General features: G+C 39.3%; 1 protein-coding gene across 1 annotated transcript in view; it reads right to left on the minus strand.

Moving 5' to 3' along the window:
- Positions 1–9,880, minus strand: part of brsk1b (BR serine/threonine kinase 1b) — a 39,418-nt gene extending 29,538 nt beyond the window's left edge. The window contains exons 1-4 of the mRNA XM_042011606.1: positions 8,482–9,880; positions 8,020–8,114; positions 1,008–1,093; positions 706–846 (exon numbers count right to left, since the gene is read on the minus strand). Coding sequence (XP_041867540.1) covers positions 706–846; positions 1,008–1,093; positions 8,020–8,114; positions 8,482–8,569 — 410 coding nt within the window. The 5' untranslated portion in view covers positions 8,570–9,880. The remainder of the gene's footprint in view (positions 1–705; positions 847–1,007; positions 1,094–8,019; positions 8,115–8,481) is intronic.
- Between the last annotated feature and the right edge of the window lie 9,227 nt (positions 9,881–19,107).

Below are 19,107 nucleotides of genomic sequence, written 5' to 3' on the forward strand. Positions count from 1 at the left end.
CTCAGTTTTAGTAGTTTCTAAATCTCCTTAGATGTTTTCTCTGCTTGATGCCAGTGATTTGACTCGTCTGAAACAGACTAACATCAAGATTTGTCCTTTCACATAGTTGTTTAAGAAATGAGAAGCTACCCATTCATCAGTTGGGGTTAAATAAATTGCAGCTGAAAGACAATCTTTCTGCAGTAATTATCCAGTACGAGGCTTGTACCTATTTGCTTAAATCCAGGTGGTTAATATTGCTTTTTTTTTTTTTTTTTTTTTTGGGATGGACAACGTGTATTGATAGTTTTATTCTGTTGATGAAATATTGCAGCAACATGAGAGCTTATATTTGATCCATGTTACAGTGATTTATGTTCATGCTGCAGGCGGGGCTGGGAGTCATGAATATAAAGTAATTAGTTTTAACTGTGAAATTTTAGAGCATTGTCTATGTGCACAAAAAGAACTTTTCGTTATTTTTAACACTTTTTCTGAAAATACTCATGTCTTATCTACAAAGAGGAATTCATGGAGTATTTTTATGTAATAATATTGTTAGACTTAATTAAGTGAAGAAACTGAGTGGTTTCTATGCTCCACATGAACAACCCCACCAATGCGATTACTCAGGATGTCGAAGAAACTCTTATTTATGGTTCTTCAGTCATTTCAAGAAATGAATCAATTACAAAAACAATAAAGGAGCTGAACATTTCCACACACCAGATGGAGTGACTGTGGCAGAAGTCCAGGGCGGAGATGATTTGTCTGAAGAACTTCCTGGCCTCTTTAGGGGTCAGCCGGCCTTTTTTCACCAGGTAGTCAAACAGCTCTCCACCGGACACATGCTCCAGCACCAGATACCTGAAACAGAAAAATTCAGAAGATCTAAGAAAAAAGAAGGAAACACTTTCTATTCCTTACACACTGTGTGATCATGTCTCCATTTTTGGTGTAAATGTGAAGTGAATACACATTTTAATTCAGTTTAAGTGCAGAAAAGAGCAAGATACAAAGATACTTACAGGTATTTGTTATTTTCATAGACATCATGCAGCTTCAGAACATGAGGGTGCTCTATTAGTTTAAGAATAGCTATTTCTCTCTCCACCTGCACAGACAGAGGGAGGCAGAGATGTGGAAAAAGGTTGAGAGAGAAAAGAGAAGGTTAAAAATGATGGAGATGGAAATGTCAGATGGGAGAGGAAGGGAAGGTAAATATGATGTACAGTGAGGCAGAGAAGCCAGTATAAAGAAGCAGTCAGGCAAAAATGGTAGCAGACAGAGACTGTATGAAAGATAACAAGTCGTAGACAGAGAGGGTAAATATTAAGAATAAAAACCTTTAATTAAAACTAGGTTAAGACAAAAACACTCCAGATCTTTATCAGACTACCTGATATGACCTGGAGATCCTGCATGTTCAAAGACAAGTCATATCACAAAAACATCCTCTACTTTGGAATATCACCACAAAAACAGCCTCATAAACCAAAATAAGTACTCTTCTTTGTCTTTAATAATCCAACAACCTCTATTTATCCTAATCCCTGGAGTACGGCCAGAAGACCTAAATGCTGGACTATGAGATGAGGAAGCTTGGATAGGCAGGATATTTCTGAAAACTTAAACAGAACAAACCAAACTCAGGAAACACACAACAAACATGTTGGCTGGAAAACAATGGCGATGACAAGGAGCGGCAAACATGGCAGACAATAAACGGGCAAAGAAGAAAGGAAACTTAGTAGAAGATGACAAGTGAGGAGCAGGTGTGGTGATCAGTAAAGACAAACCAGGTGAGGAGGAAGTGAACTAAATACACAAGAGGACAGACTAAAAACGAAACAAGGAGCATGACTAACTAGAATATAAACTAAACCAGCTCAAGGAATCTTAAAACACAAGAACCAAAAGAAAGAATCAAACCGGACTACACCAAAAACAAAACCACAACCCAGAGATCGTAACACACGGTGAATAAAGATTTTATATCCCACAAACACTTAGATGATGCACTGATCTTACTAACTTCAAGGGGTAGTGCACCCTAAAATGTGTTTTTTGAGCTGTAAACAGCACAGTATTACCTAATTGTGATGAAAACCACATATACTGTTAATAAAATTTGTATTTTTTTATTTCTTTAAAAAAATGTATTTTGTGGGTAAAAAAAATGGCTCATAACACCCCCTACAGGGTGAAACCAGCTTTTGTTTTTTGTGACATGGAGCTGTACTTGGTGCTTCTCTACGTCACGAGAAAATTTTAAAAAACCCTACAGCCCCCTCCAGATGCAGATAAGACGGGTCCTCGACTTGCACGCATAGAAAACCATGCCCACCAATGCATATGAATGGGGAAATAATGTAGATTTGCTAGGTTCAGACTTCTATTATTTCACAGATTTTCTGATGAAATGTTCCTGCAATGGGATGGATTTGAGCTTCTCAGGGGTCTAAAATTAACACCGGAGTTTATTCTTTACCTGCTGATCCTCATCTGGTGACAGACAGCAGCTCAAATCGTAGCAGCAGCAACTTCCAGCAGCCCTTCCTGCAGCTGCCACAACCTGCCGCGAGTCTCCACAGCTTTCCAGAGCTGCTGGAGCTGCTGACGGGCAGCTAACAGTGCTAACGGCTCAGAATGATACGCTTCAGGACCACCTGGTTCATGTGTAGCTGAGGAGATGCTGGAGGGGAAAGTCTTCCACCTCAAAGACGCTCTGTAGCGTTGCTGCTTTGTGAATCTCGCTTTGCATCTATCTAGTTGCCACTGAGCTGTCTGTCAATCATTTCTGTCTGCGTATCCTGACCCGCCCACTCTCCGCCCCCTGATCACTCCACACCTCTCAACCCAACCCTTGCAGTTTTAGGCATTTTTCAAATTTGGCAGTGGGTGGAGTTATGCAAAAAGAAGGTGTAGTTACACTTTAAGAGCCCAGTTATTTTTTAAAATGTTTCATTTCTGCTCAAGATTCTAAATCTGTAGACGTCCTCATGTTTTATGGATGTAAAAATGATTTGCAGCTTCTCCTTGAGGGGCGATGACACCCCCACAGAAGATTAGTATGCAAAAGATCGTCGGATTCAGGTTGAATTCTTTTTTTTTTCTTTTTTTTTAACGCTCATTTGTGTAAAGTACAACCCAGATTATAAATATGTTGGGAAACTGTATGAAATGCGAATAAATGATGAATACAATGACGTGTAAATCACATCAACTCATATTTCATTCCCACTAGATCATAAACAACATATCAGTAGCTGATGTCACAACAAAGGGCAACAAAAGGCTGGAAAAGTGGCACAACTTAAAAACAGCTTAAGGAAAATTTGACAAGTAATTAGGTTAATGGACAACAGGTCAGTAACATGACTGGACATAAAAGGAGCATTTCAGAGAGGCAGAGTCTCTCAGATGCAGACCTGGCACTACGGATAGGCCCCAGTGGTCAAAGCAAATCAGGCCCTCCCATCTAGGATCTAGCCTTTTTAATTGTATTTGTATACTTCTGAATATCATTTTAATTTATTTGAGTATTTTTATAGTGACTAAATCATCATAATTAGAATCCGTTCCTGTTTATGCGCTTTCAGCGCTGAGAAAACTTCTCTCTTGAGATATTTTCAAGTTGTGTGTGTATGTGTCAGTATGTAAATCGTGCGTTCCAGTTGTCCTTCTAACTCAGAATTCTGAGGAATTTTTGAGGAATGACGAAGTGATTTTACTTTTCCAAATGGCGAACTTGTAAGCTTGAGATTTAAGATTTAAAGATGGCTGCGCCTAGTTCCACTTGTAGTCTATTGTTTTCATTAAATTCTTTAATATATTTTGTGTGTGTTAAGTTTCTAGTGTAAATAGTAGCGAGTTGTTATCGATAATTAAGTTGTTACAATGGGCTTGATCATGAAAAATTGCGTTAATATATGTGGTTAATCATTATGCTGCACATTTTTACATTGGGTTTATGATTTTCTAGTTTTATACGGCATGTGTAGATGCTCACAAATAATTGATATTCAATTATTAATCTAGAATTTGGCCTCTTATAAATTCAAACTGCACTGAATAAATGGGGTCCGCCCCCAGCGATCAATTGCCCGACCTGTTACTGTGTCCTGGCGCCAAGACTGCTCAGATGCAAAGATGGACAGAGGTTCACCAATCTGAGACAAACAAGGCGTAAAAGTTGTGGAACAATTTCAGAAAAATGTTCCGCAATGTAAAATTATGAAGACTTTAAAGATCCCACCATCTACAGCGTATAATTTCATTAAAAGATTTAGAAAATTAGGTGCGCATGGGACAAGACCAAAGGTCAAAACTATGCTGATCACTGCAGGGACTCAGGAAGACTTCCAGAAACCACTGTCTGTGAACACAGTTTACCCTGAAATCCACAAATGCAGGTTAAAGCTTTATAAAGAAGCTTTATGTGAAACGCCGCCGTCTTCCCTGACCAAAGACCATTTAAAATGGAAAACTGTTCTGTGGTCAGATGGATGAAAATGTGAAATTCTTCCTGGAAAGCATAGACGATGTGTTCTGCAGACTAAAGAAGAGAGGGAGCATCCAGCTTGTTATCAGTGAACAGGTGAAAAGCTGCATCTCTGATGGTATGGGGCTGCATTAGTGCCTATGGTGTGGGCAGCTTCCACATCTGTGAAGCTCCATCAATGCTGAAAAGAACATGGAGGTTTTAGAGCAACATCTGCTCCCATCCAGACAACGTCTCTTCCAGGGAAGACCTTGCTGATTTCAGCAAGACAACGCTGAACCACATCCTGCATCCATCACAGCAGCACTGCTTCACAGAGTCCGGCTGTTGAGTTTGGAGATTCAGGGAGGAATTCTGATGAGGGGAGCTAAACTTCTCAAAAGGGGGCAAAGAAGAGTAAAATTTCAACATTTAAAACAGCTCATTATTTTAAAAAGTTCAAAACAATTTAATTAAACATGAATTTATTGAAAAACCATGAAAAACTGTTGTGCAACCTGGTGCAACATTTCCTACATAATTCACTATAAAGTTCTTTATATAACATTTACTTGAGCCTCTATGAAAATAACGAGGTTTGAGTTTTTAGAGAGCAAAAACGTGTTCTTCCATTTCCTGGTTTAGGGTAGTTCTTGGTTTAACTTTCTGCAAACTGCGAGTGCTCTGGCTGCAGGCAGGTACAATCAGCCTCACTTAACAGAAAAGGAAAATATGTGTTCAATCACCAAAAATTATTACACGGCAAGAGCAAATTCAGTTCTCGTATTAGACTCTGCACAGACTTCTATTCACACAAGAACTTCCATGAACTAATAAAATGGTGCAATTCCCAAACATTTTGCTGCAACACCAAGCTTATTCTTTAAAGTGACTAATTTTCCATGCAAAACCTGTTGGATGTCATGTCAGCAGCTGCAGCTGTCCATAACATGACCTAAAACAGTCTCCCACATGGCAAACAGCAAGGCACGGCATTGATTTTCTCTACACATTCAGAGGGAAGGATTGATTATTGGACAGTAAATTCATGTCATCCTTGCTTTCCTTTAAAAGGGCTTCATGAGGCTAAAACACGTAGAGAAACCGGTCTAAAGGTTTACATGAGGGCCTCTGAGGAGGCAAATGATCCTAATTTAACTCTAATTTACTTCTCGAGCAATCGGACTCCTGATGTGATGCTGTAAATAGAAATGACTAGAATCTAAAAACGGGTGAAAATTGCATCCAGTAGCAGCAGTAGGTCAGTAATGTGGCTACTGAAGCCAATAAAAGTTCAAGCATTACAATAAATCAGGGGTGCCCAAGTCAGGTCCTCGAGATCTACCAACCTTTTAGATGCAACCCTTCTCCAACACACCTGAATCAAATGACTGACTCGTCACCAGGCCTCTGCAGAGCTGAATGACATGCCTTTGACATCTGATTCAAGTGTGTTGGAGAAGGGTTGCATCTGAAATTTGCAGGATGGTAGATCTCGAGGACCGAACTTGGGCACCCCTGCAATAAATAGTGAGTTCCACATGTGTAATGTTGGCTTTTGAATGAAATATTTTTATAACCTGGCTTTAAATTCTTAAACAAAATCAAATCTATTATGATATTTGTGTGAAGATATGCCTCCATAACCCTGCCCATCCTGTGCAACCTGCTGTGTACAAGCTGCAGACAATCAGCCACATTATAGTCGCCAGCATGAAAAGAAATTTCATTTCAGTCCACTGTTTTCCAGCTACTGCTGCTCTCATCAGAGGGTTTAATTAGCAGACTGAAAGCATTCCCATTGTTCAGCATAGAGACGCAGTGCCCACACAGCAGCTACAAGTTACAACACTAACAGACTTTCCTGGAGAAAAATAAAGAATCATTTGCTGTTGCTATTTCTGCAGAGTGCAAGCTTGCATGATTTGAACACCATGCAAGGCAAAGCAGATGCAGCATGGTCCCTGACAGGGAAGAAATTCCCAATTCATTAAATCTGGAAGAAGTAGGAGAACTAATCTGACTGCCCACATATTTTCTCTGTCTACTCTTTGCTAAACTATGCCAGGGTCAGCTCTTAGAAAAAAATGTAATTCTTAATAGGAGGAAACTTTATTAGACAAGACTCTTGGCTGATAACTGCTGGGATATGATCTAGCCCCTCAACCCTGCATTGGAACGAAAGTATGAATGGTATTGTTTTTTACTTTCTATTACCCAACAGTAGTAGAAATGCACGTCTCACCTAGATAGCTAATTAGCTACAGCTGCTAGCTGGTGTAGCTGCAAGACAACAGCTAGCATCTGTAACTGGTTTCCTCCTTTCAAGCTGCTAAGCAAAATATGCTTTTCATTCTAGTTGAAACATGACCACTGCAACGCTTCCACTGGTGTATCTCTCTTTTGTTTGGTATCTCTATGCACTTACAGCAAATGTTGTCTTCCTTCCAAATACAACCCCATTGGACATATGATCATGCAGGCCAAAATTACTTGATTATGTTTAAAGAAGATGCAACTAGTGTTGTGGTGGACTTGAGATCTGTCCAGGGCAGGGGTCTCCAACTCCAGTCCTCGTGAGCCACTGTCCTGAGGGTTTTAGATGTCTCCTACTACAACACACCTCTGCACAAGCCTGTTAATTACCCAGTAATTTGAGTCAGGTGTATTGCATTAGGGTAGAATCCAAAACCTGCAGGAAAGTAGCTCATGAGGGCTGGAGTTGGAGATCCCTGGTCCAGGGTGTACCCTGCCTCTTGCCTGATGGCCGCTGAGATGCGCTCCACCAAGAGCTCCATCTGTCCCTCTCGGGATGTCTTGGTTTAGTTTACCCTGATCTCTGTAGCATTTTCACAGCCAACTGTATCCTTACCCAGTATGTGGGGTATAAGCTGCATAGTGATAGATGCGTTAGCCACATAAAGGCATAATGCCTTCCTTGAACTATAATGAAGAACAGGACACAGAAACTAAGGGCAACAGCTTGTATTTTTTCATCTTGACATGTGGCCTTTAACAACAAAAAATCTATAGTATATTTAAACATGGAGAACATCAGAGAGATTAGAACCGCAATAGAAGTGTCCCATTAAAGAATAATGGATTGGATAATCTGGCACCCTTCTTAGTTTTACTTGTAGAAATGCAAGAAAAAAAAAAAAAAAGCAACAGACCATCCTGTCCCAAGCCGGACCCGTAGGGGGGAAACAGAGCTAAAGTTTCACCATAATATGTTGTGTTTATGTGTGGTTTGTTTGCATTGCATTGTTGCTATCACATAGCAGCTGGATAACTTCTCCTCATAGCTTGCTCTATTTTCCCATGTTAGCAGTAAAGTCCACCCGGCCGGTAGTCAGGATGGATTCCTCTAATGTTCTACATGAAGCATATGGACCTGTCAGAGCTCATCTTTCAGAGACTCTAGGTGTTCTCTACACTCAAAGCAGAAATCCTGAGCCATAGCAGTGATGGTCAGTTTAGTTTTATGGACAGGTTAACATGTTTTTTTTGTTTGTTTGTTTTTTGTTTTTTAGCAGAATGGAAATAAAGTACTATACCTTCATTAAAACTGATTCTGAAAGTTTCTCCCTGTTCACAATCTTTATGGCCATCTTCTGGCCGGTTATACAGTGGACGCCCAACTTCACCAGTCCTGAGAGAGAGACAGAGGGAGGAAGAGTCTTTGAAAATCCCAAATCATGATGCAGCATTAAAACAGGAAGGAAATGCCATAAATATTTCAAAGGTTTTACTGACATTGTCACAAACTGCTCAGAAAAGACTATTTTGAGGGTCTGATGTGAAGTCATCTCCCTCCACAAATATTAAAAAATCTATCTCCTTGTAACAAGGCTATGGGGGATTAAAACCATGAGGACTTAGAGAATAAAACATGGATTACGCCACGAACTCCGAATATTACAGAGTAATTTTGCCACAGGGTGTAACAGCTTGAACTCCGCTGATGTACCATATACACGCTCTGTTTCCCGTATTGTAACAGCTGAGGGAGGTCCTACCTGTTTGTCCCTTCCCGAGGGTCTTCTCCAGCCGGTAAGGCCCCACATACTGGTTGGACTGGCCTACCGTCAACTCCTTGCTGCTCATTCTTCCCGAGGTAAAAAATAAATAAATAAAAAAAAAAAATCTACTCCCTGATATAAGGCAAATCGAGATAGCGCTCGGTCCTGCTCCGCGCGTAAACCCTAACGCACATCCCAGGCGGCTGTGCGGTGGAGGACTGGTCGTGATCTGAAGCCGGGCCCTGCAGGCTACTCCCTTGCACTTGTGGCGCGGTCAGGTCCGCGCAGGGAGCGCGAACCGGTCCAGATTCCCCTGTGGATGTCCTGTAATAAAATCTTCGCCAGCAGCAGCATTAAAAGGGAAGGTAGAAAAGATCAGAGAAGATGATGATGAGGAGAGGTCTGACTGGTACCCAGTGATGGAAAACGTCCACAACAGTGCAAACAGTCACACGAAACCCACCCCAGGCTATAAATAACACTAGTTTAAAGCTGATTGATCCTATAGCTTATGGCTGGCCAAAGTGGAGCAGTAAAGAAAAAAATCTCATTCAAACCTGGACAGGAAGGCTACATTTGCCGCTGATTGATTTTTGTATGAGCAGAGTCTCAAATATCCTCAGAAAGCCCTGATTGAATCCATTCTCAGATCAATATCAGGGACCCCCGTCCGCGCAACTGCTGCCATCCAAAAATGTCCTCATAATCCCCTCCACCCTCATTCTCCTCTGTTGTCAAGCCCAGGCCTCGTTTGGTCAGGATCTGCCTGTCTGTGCGGATGCGGCGTTGTCCAGATTATAATCTATTATCACAACGGCATCAGCAAGAAGAATGGGTTTTCCAATATCCGGTGCACACTTTGGCTCACCCCCTCCCCGGCCCTGCATCAGGAAACAGACGAAGAGGAGGAAGAGCATGAAAAAATAGAAGAAGAAGAAGAAGCAAAGAGCTTGCGCCCACCGGTCCGGTCGGGACAGCCGCAGCGGAGAGGGGCGCGCTCTTTGCGCCGGAGGAGGATCCGCGTTTAGTGCTCAGCCCGACGGTTAATCTTGTTTCTAGAAACAACAAGCATCTTCAGCTGGCCTGATGGAAGCCGACTCCCCGCCTCCTCTCTCTCCGAGCTCCCTCTACCTCCCTCCCTCTCCTTCGGCCGGCTGTGCTCATGATATCACAGCATCTCGTCCCTCAGCGCGAGGCTGTCGCCACCTGGGTGCACGTAGCTAAAAACAAGCACAAAATAAAACAAAGACTTAATCAGAACCTGCTTCTGGTTCAGTGATCATCCAGCGGTCAGAACTTGCGCAGGAGGGGTTCTCAGTGACGGGATGTCCTCCTCCAGTAGTCTGCTATCCCAGTTTTCTTCTCACTCCTCCTCCTCATTCTCTCCTGCTTCCTGGTCTCCATCAGTCAGCATCAGCATCCGGGTTCCGCTGCTCCGCCCCACCCTTCTCGCCCTCTCGGCCCCCACCCTATTTTCTTTCTTTCGTTATTAATGGAGATTTGATTATTCAGACCAAACAATAACAAACATTTTAAATGTAAAGTGCTGTTTACCAGGGGCACCCTGGATCTTTAATGGAGTGACACAAGTGGACAGTTAAGTATGGAGGACTGAAACGGCCTTCACACACACACACACACATAATTGTTCAATAAATTTTTAGCCAATAGATTAAACACTATTTTTTATAAGTTATATATACAATTTGAAATAAATGAATATAATTTAACTTTAAATACCACTGTTTATTTTTTTGCCATTTAGTTTGAAGTTGTATTTATTTATTTGATTTATTCAGTAAGTGCTTTCTGAAATTTCTTTTTTCATTCTTTATTTCTTTTTATTCCTGTATTTATCCATATTTTCTTTTTACATTTTTTAACCCCCAAAATATTATTTCTAAATTAAAATTGCATCAAACATTTTTTTTGTCATATTTATTTTCCAATTGTTTCCAATCTGCATGTTCTTTCTGTCTTCATTTCTCCAAGTGTATTGATGTGTATCTAATTTTTTTTTTTCTGCCTCAATATTTAAATGACATGACTGAATAAAAACATATCAATAAATATATAGATTACCATTATTGTTTACAAGTAATTTTTTCTTAAAATAATAATTTAAAAAAAAGTTGTATCAATTTATTTGCTCACATAATGGAAATACAGAGTACCTCCAAACCCTGTTACACTAATTTTCTCTTCTCTGGATGTTTTCTGCTTTTTGTTCTGTTCTCTGATGATCCCACACTTCTTTAATACTAAGGAAGTCCAGATTCTGGGGACAAGCTACCCCTCCAACAGACCTGTTTCAACTTATCTTCAGTCCAGTTCTTGTGTCATGTGACATACCTCAGCCTTTTCTCCCTGTTTCCTTTCCTTTCCTTAAGAATGAGTTCTTGGCAGCCACGTTGCCATGGAAACCTTTTTCTAGACAACAGTAGATAGATCACCTGAAAGTCCATATGCATTTTGCAGGTCCTAGTTCAGTCCTGTAAGGACAACACTTTGACATCTTGTTCATTTGTTGTTTTTAGAATAGAATAGAATAGAATAGAATAGAATAGAATACAATTTATTGTCATTAAACAGAATGTACATGTTTTTCCTTTCCAGTGCAAAAACATGTAGTTAAAACTAATAAAATGGAAAACTAAAAAAAATATAAGAAAAGTAAACACAAGCTAAAAAAGCCTGGAACAATGCAGGACAGTGCGAGTTTGGCATGATTATGGAGCAGATGATGAGATACGTAGCACAGGATGGGATAGTTGTGTCGTTGGCGGGGCTCATTGCATACGAACGTTCAGGGTGGAGACGCCTCTTGGAAATTGTTTTTCAGTCTGTTCGTCTTTGCTTTGATGCACCTGTATCGCCTGCCGGAGGGCAACAGGTCAAACAGCTGGAAACCAGGATGTGAAGTGTCATTGATGATGCTCTGCTTTTAGATGTGAAGCTTCTTTAGTTGTCCACATGTCCAGTTTCTCACATTCTATTAGGAAACACTGCCCACTATAATTAGAAATGCTAAGTTTTTAGCAAATACCGAATCAGCCTGTCACTGCAGAAATACGATTTTCTGCTGGTCAAATTGTGTTATCTTTGCTTTTTTAATAAGAAATTTGAAGAAATGACGTGTCTTTGAGAGACTTAATGTCGAAATTATAAAGCAGAATGATTTTTCAGCTGCACATACACAACTTAGTTCGTCATTATTGTTAAAATCAGCATTAAATTTAAGCATCGGTCTTGATTAGAAAAAAACAAAAACAAAGGACAACATAGGATGGCCAGAAAAAGAAGAAAACCACACTGTTGGAAGTTGTGCAGAATGGGATCTGCTATTATCCGGTTGAATTAACACCTCTGAAGAAAGCAATTTACCTTGATGGTATCATTATGTCTCCAAAAGTCCATTAAAAGCCTCTGCATCAATACTATCTTCACACATATGAAGTCATGTCATGGACGTGGATGCTCCTCCGTACATTACAGATGCTGGTTTTTGCACCTTTCTCTGTTAACAGGTAGTCTTTCTCATCTGTGCCACATTGAGCCAAATGTCAGTAATTTCCCCCAAATCAGCAGAAATATGGATGCTGTGTTGGGTGAAAATAGTTCTCTGAGGTACTCCTCGGCTCACCTGGATGTGTTAAAATGATGATATTTCATACTGTTGTTTCCTTAGGGATTGGAAATTACACAAATTCAAAAGTAGTTTCTGCCTCTACACACTGATATATTCCAAGATTCTCCAAATCTGTTCATGATTTTTTCCTCTGTAGATGCTGAAAGAACAAAGTTCTGGAGTCTTAAACTGAGAAATATATTTCTGAACAGATTTTCTGACAGAGTTTAGCACAAACTGGTGATCTATGACCCATTCTTGCTCATAAAGACACAACCTTGATTGGAGCCTCCTTTTATACCCAATGCTGACACCCTCACCAGTCAACAGTTAATCTGCTGGTTAAGAAATCTACCAAAATGCTGTTATCAATCACGTTTCTGTCTTTTCTTGCCTTTCACACAACATGTTTACCAATTTCATTGTTAAAATGTGTTACTGATTGTTGGGACTTTTTATATTTCTAAATTGAATTAAGTTTTTTGTATAAAAACATTCAAACTTTTCTGGAAATAAATCTTTGTGTTTCTACACATCATTCTCAAAGGAAAACTTAAATTTATTCATGTTTCTCATCTCTCTTTCATCTGATTTCTGGCCAGTGTTAAGAATAGCTCTGATGTCAAAGGGATTAAACATGTTATATTGATGTGGTTAACTGACTTGATGAACAGCCACCTGAGGTGGACCCGAGTGTGTTCTTATAAAACCTCTGAGTGCTGCATCACTGTGTGTGATCAAGGTTCACTTTGCGGTAGCTGCATGATGTTGTTTCCCAAATCTAAATCCTCTTTAATCTTAATCTCTGTATATATTCAGGTTGATGTAGCTCAGATTATCTAACACTGCCATGTGGAAGTATGTAAATCCACAAATGAAGGTTTATATTTAAAGCTGTGATAGTGATTGTGTCACATGCACATCCACAACCTCCATCTCTGCACGTCCAAAGTTCAGAGCTTTATGGAACTAATCAGAAATACAGAACAACACAACCAGATCAGAATTTTTAACAACAATGTGATGGGAAAAAAAGTGTTTTCCAGAAAGAGGTGGTGATGTAACTGCATTGTCCAACCACAGGGTGGTGCTGTTATGCTACTGTATAGTCATAGTCTTATAGTCTGTGTGTGCTCTTGCTAAGAGACAATGTATGGACATCAACAGTAGAACTAAATTAAGTCTGCTGTTTGCTATATTATCTGATTATACAAATTATTTTGTTTAACTTTATGTGCATCTTTTGATACAGAATGCCTTTTAATACACCAAGTTTACTTTACAGAGTTTTCTAAGTACATCAATGCATCAGTGTAATGAGTGCAGAGAATTTTAACCTCATAAATAAAAAAATAAATAATAAAACAAGCAAAAACATAAACAGATACAGACCCAAACATAAATCTAATAAACACATATTTTATTCCCAATAATTGCTTTTCATACAGTTTTCCAACATTTTCATAATATAGGTTGTACTTTACACAACTCAGATTAAAACAAACAAACAAAAAACAAGCAAACAAAACAAACAAAAAAAAAAAAACAACTGAAATGAGATTGTGATCTTTATGATGACTGTTTTGTGGTCCTTGTTCCTTTCACCACCACACAACATCTGGATCATCATGTAAGCAGAAATCCAGCAAACAAGTCCGGGACTGTACAGCAGCTAGAATCCTGCATCATACCAGAAAGGGACAACATTCCTGTCCTAAAACTCCAGCAACTGGTCTCCTCACTTCCCAGATGTTTCCAGACAGATGTTAGAAGAAGAGGAGATGCGACACCGTGCTGAACATCACCCTGGAACTACTTTTTATATTATGCTCAACATCATCCTGGAACTACTTTTTATATCATGCTCAACATCACCCTGGAACTACTTTTTACACCATGTTGAACATCACCCTGGAACTACTTTTTACACCATGTTGAACATCACCCTGGAACTACTTTTTACATCATGCTCAACATCATCCTGGAACTACTTTTTACACCATGCTGAATATCACCCTGGAACTACTTTTTACATCATGCTCAACATCATCCTGAAACTACTTTTTACATCATGCTGAATATCACCCTGGAACTACTTTATACACCATGCTGAACATCACCCTGGAACTACTTTTTACACCATGTTGAACATCACCCTGGAACTACTTTTTACACCATGTTGAACATCACCCTGGAACTACTTTTTACATCATGCTCAACATCATCCTGGAACTACTTTTTACACCATGCTGAATATCACCCTGGAACTACTTTTTACATCATGCTCAACATCATCCTGGAACTACTTTTTACACCATGCTGAATATCACCCTGGAACTACTTTTTGCACCATGCTGAATATTACCCTGGAACTACTTTTTACATCATGCTCAACATCATCCTGGAACTACTTTTTACACCATGCTGAATATCACCCTGGAACTACTTTTTACACCATGTTGAACATCACCCTGGAACTACTTTTTACATCATGCTCAACATCATCCTGGAACTACTTTTTACACCATGCTGAATATCACCCTGGAACTACTTTTTACACCATGTTGAACATCACCCTGGAACTACTTTTTACACCATGTTGAATATCACCCTGGAACTACTTTTTACACCATGCTGAATATTACCCTGGAACTACTTTTTACATCATGCTCAACATCATCCTGGAACTACTTTTTACACCATGCTGAATATCACCCTGGAACTACTTTTTACACCATGTTGAACATCACCCTGGAACTACTTTTTACATCATGCTCAACATCATCCTGGAACTACTTTTTACATCATGCTCAACATCATTCTGGAACTACTTTTTACATCATGCTGAATATCACCCTGGAACTACTTCTTACACCATGCTGAACATCACCCTGGAACTACTTTTTACACCATGTTGAACATCACCCTGGAGCTACTTTTTACACCATGCTGAACATCACCCTGGAACTACTTTTTTTACAGATGCTAGGCCCAAAATGAATCTACTTCTTGAGTTCAATGTAGTTTTAAACTGTTTACAGTATCACAACATCTGATACAGAATTTGTTGAACCAACCCCACACTTAGCTGGAGTCAGACCTTTCAGAGCCAAACGTGTGGACGTAAATAGTGGAAAGTGAGTAGTTCTGGTTCTATTTATGCACTTGGCATCATATTTCAGCCAGTAAAAAAAAAAAGTACTGTTTATGACGAAAATTTTCAAATGTTTTTATTTGGTTATTAAATAGTTTAGAAATGAATCCATGTTCATGTAATGGGATTTTTTATTGGTAGAAGTTTTATTTGTGCTGTATAGCTGTTCACATACAGACTCTTTGCTCTTTAGGCTCCTCTCTGCAGAGTTAAATGGAAACACCCAATGTCCACCCCCCTTGGGGGATTCTTCCTGAGGCATTCAGCAGGAGTTGGTCAGACGTGGTATATCTAATGTCAAGCACCGCTTGTACAATGCGAGACTGCACCTGTTACATGAAAACAGCGAGTGGTTGTGCAGATTGACCATTGACAGCAGCCTTTTACTGTGTTGCACACAGAGTTACAGTCAGTCGATGGGGTTATTGTCGGATTTATTCATGGCTATATTCAGATTAGTGCAGGTTTTTACACTGTTACTATAAACGAATAAGAAAAAATCAAAGGAACTGGGGTGACTTTGGCGCCCTCTAGTGTTGGCTATGTATTTTTTCAAATAACCTTTTTTCTCTATGCATCCAGGAGGTATTATTCTACTTCATCTGGAAAAACTTGACCAATTAAGAATAAAAAGAAACCAAAATGGTTATGTAGCATTCAGCAATGTTTTAATCAGCTTTTCTTATTATAAAATAAATAAAAAAATATAACTATAACTGTATATCTCTGGAGAAGCTTCAGATCTCTGGATGTTACTATAAACGCTACACAAGCTTGAAGCACAGCAAACATGCACATCCTCCCTTTAGAGCTACACCTCCAGCAGTGAGGCTCTGGGTAAAAAAGGAGGACAGACTAATCTGGGAGTCCGAATTTACCCCCTGTGGATAGATTAGGACAGCAAGACAGCTGATGGTGCTCATGGCTGCGAGTACATAGTGAGTTTGGCTTCCGTGTAGATCACTTAACATATGACCGCTGGCACTCATTCAGTTCAGATGTGAACCTGTCAACATAGTCAACACCTATCTTCATCTGTAAACCCGACTGTTCAGACCTTATTGTGACATTTGAAGTTTAGCTCAGGTGCCTTTGAGGGTCATCTTTGTTCTATTGATGACTAAATTCAGCTGAATGGAAAAGAAACTTGGAAAGGCTCAAACTGGACTGATCGAGGCTTTTTTACCCAACCTGGTCAGTGTATCAGAGGTCAAACCAGCTGGAGAGGTTGAAAGGAAAGCTCCAAGTGCTGCAAATGTCCTTGAGTGGCTCAGTCTGAAACCTGACACGAACTTTGCGGAGGATCAAAAATACAGAAGACACTAACAAAACACTTCTCGAAGGTTCTACTATCATCAAATCAATCAGTGATTGGTTGGGGTGCCAGGGTTGGATAAAAAAAATCTACCAAAGATTATGTTTTCTAAGCAATAATGGTTCTAGTTCATCACCTTTATCCAAAACAGTAACAGTCCTGGTTCAAGGTAGTACTAGTACCAGTTAGTTTCAGCTAAGAACTGGTTTGCCATTTCACTGCCAGAGAACCTCACAGAATCACATCTTCACATATCTTAAAATGTTTCTTCTCCTTCCAGCATAGTCAGCATTTCTATAAATCAGTACAGATTTCAGTGTTTGTCGTGTTTTCTTGGCAAACAATAATTATTGTTTTCTTATTGATGGAAGAAAGATAATAGGTTTCATTCGTTTCTTTCTCTGACATCTTTATACCTGTTGGATATAAGAATCAGTCAAATTATCAAAAAGCTTTCTAAAATGGAGTGAAAATATAAATATATGATTTTTCATTTTCAACTTAAATTCAGACATGGAAAAAAAATATTTTCAGAGTTTTCACTAAACAGATTTGCTGTAATTAAAATGTATGAACAAATCTTAAAATTAAAGTAAGAACAACAGAAAAATAAACAAAAAGTTCGGAAAGAGTCAAAGAAATCCATCAAAGTAAAGACAAAATTCAAATAAAACCCTTTTATAGGATTTTACAATTAGTAGATTTATCGGCGATTGGTGAGGGTGCCAGGATTGGATATAAAAGGAGCATCTCCCAAAGGATTATTTTTTCTGAGCAAGGATGGGTTCTGGCTCAACACTCTTACCCCTTTTTAATCATAGCCATTCCAGGGATGGTTCAGGGTAGTGCTACAGTCAATTCTAAGTTGGTTCCAGCCAAGAAATGGTTTGATATTCCACAGCCAGGGAACCATCACAGAACCACATCTTCATGTTACCTAAAATTTCTTTTCTCCCTCCCATGTAGCCCGAATTTCTGTAAAGGACTACATAGATCAGTGTTTTCTTGTTTTCCTAGCAAATGGATGTCCTAATAGCACCAGTCTAGATTTTAAATGCTGGTATAAACAACAGAGTTTGTGAATGATCTCTGGAACGCGATCCAGTGTTTCCAAACACTATCTGGTATTTCTGTATGTTGATACAAATGGGATTTCTGGAAGCTGTTGCAAAAAGATTTAGGTGACTTTTTGAAACACCCAACAATGTTTATAAAAGTAGCTACAAGCACAATTTAACAATCCAGCTGCAAATTGTGATTGTGAATGCAGCTCTGAATGGAGCATAGGACAGTGTTCACAGATGTGACTGGTGGAATTAAACATTGAATAGAAAAAGAAGCTTCCTCTGTGGCTTCCACTTACATCCATGATGAAGCTCAGGTTTTATGGTTCTCTCTTGAATTTAACTCTTCTCTGATCCTGGATTTTTAGACCTGGTGGTCTTAATGTTCATCTGGTCTTGCTGATCTCCACAATCCTGCCCTCAGGCCTCAATGTGAGCAGTAGTTTGCTCTGTCCCAGCAAACAGGTGGTTCTAGTGGGGAGGGCGCCAGTTTTTCTGTGCTGGAGAAAGCGTTGGTGGTCAAAACAAGAAGAAATGGTTCTGGCTTCAAATCCCATTGATTGTTCAAAATCCAAGCTATTTGTTGCTATTTTTGGTCCAACTGATTTGTGTTTTTTATGTGGAAGCTCAGCTCTTTAAATTCCAGTCATCATCCAGACATTTTTTATTTATTTTATTATTTTATTTATTTTATTTTATTTATTTGTCTCAGCTGATTCTGAGGCTAAAATGATGTAAAATGAATGTATGAATAGATATAGTAGCAAAAAGGCTGACCAGAAGAAGAAAGCAGAATTTATTACTAACAGAACTTTGTAGAAATAACACACAGATCAACAGTGACCAAACCTTTTCTCCTCTGCGCATCATTCTCTCAAGTCTTGGCTTTCACAAGAATTGGCATTTAAACAAACACACAACAGAAACTATTTATATATCTACACTTTTTCCTCATTTCCAGTTATTCCTGCTACTATTTACCTGCTATCCTTACTAAACCAGCTCCAGCTCAGCTGCTTTGCGTCAGAAACGTCTTCTTAAGGAGCATTATTTTTCTTCTTTTCTGTCTTACACTACATTCACTCTGCAGGTCTTGATGCTCAAATCAGATTTTTTGCATAAATCTGAACTTTTTCTATCATTCACATGATCATTTAAATGTGACCTTCATCGCTCTTTAGTGTGAACACGGCCATGAAGGGATCTACATATGCAGACATGATACGGCACGCTGTGTTTAAAGAGGTAAACATGGATGCTACATGTTAGTGTGCGTATCGGTTTTAAAGTTGTGCAATCAGAGCTGGAAAAACATGACAGTAACACATTATTTCTCCCTTTTTTACATCCGATCTTACTGTGTTCTTTCTCCTCCAAAGCAAATTTCTGATGTCTGTCCTAATTCAAGGACTTAAAAGTCCCATGAAATGCGACATCAACATTTAGACGGAGGTCATTTTGA

Source organism: Melanotaenia boesemani, chromosome 2 (assembly GCF_017639745.1).
Source record: "Melanotaenia boesemani isolate fMelBoe1 chromosome 2, fMelBoe1.pri, whole genome shotgun sequence".
Lineage (NCBI taxonomy): Eukaryota > Metazoa > Chordata > Actinopteri > Atheriniformes > Melanotaeniidae > Melanotaenia > Melanotaenia boesemani.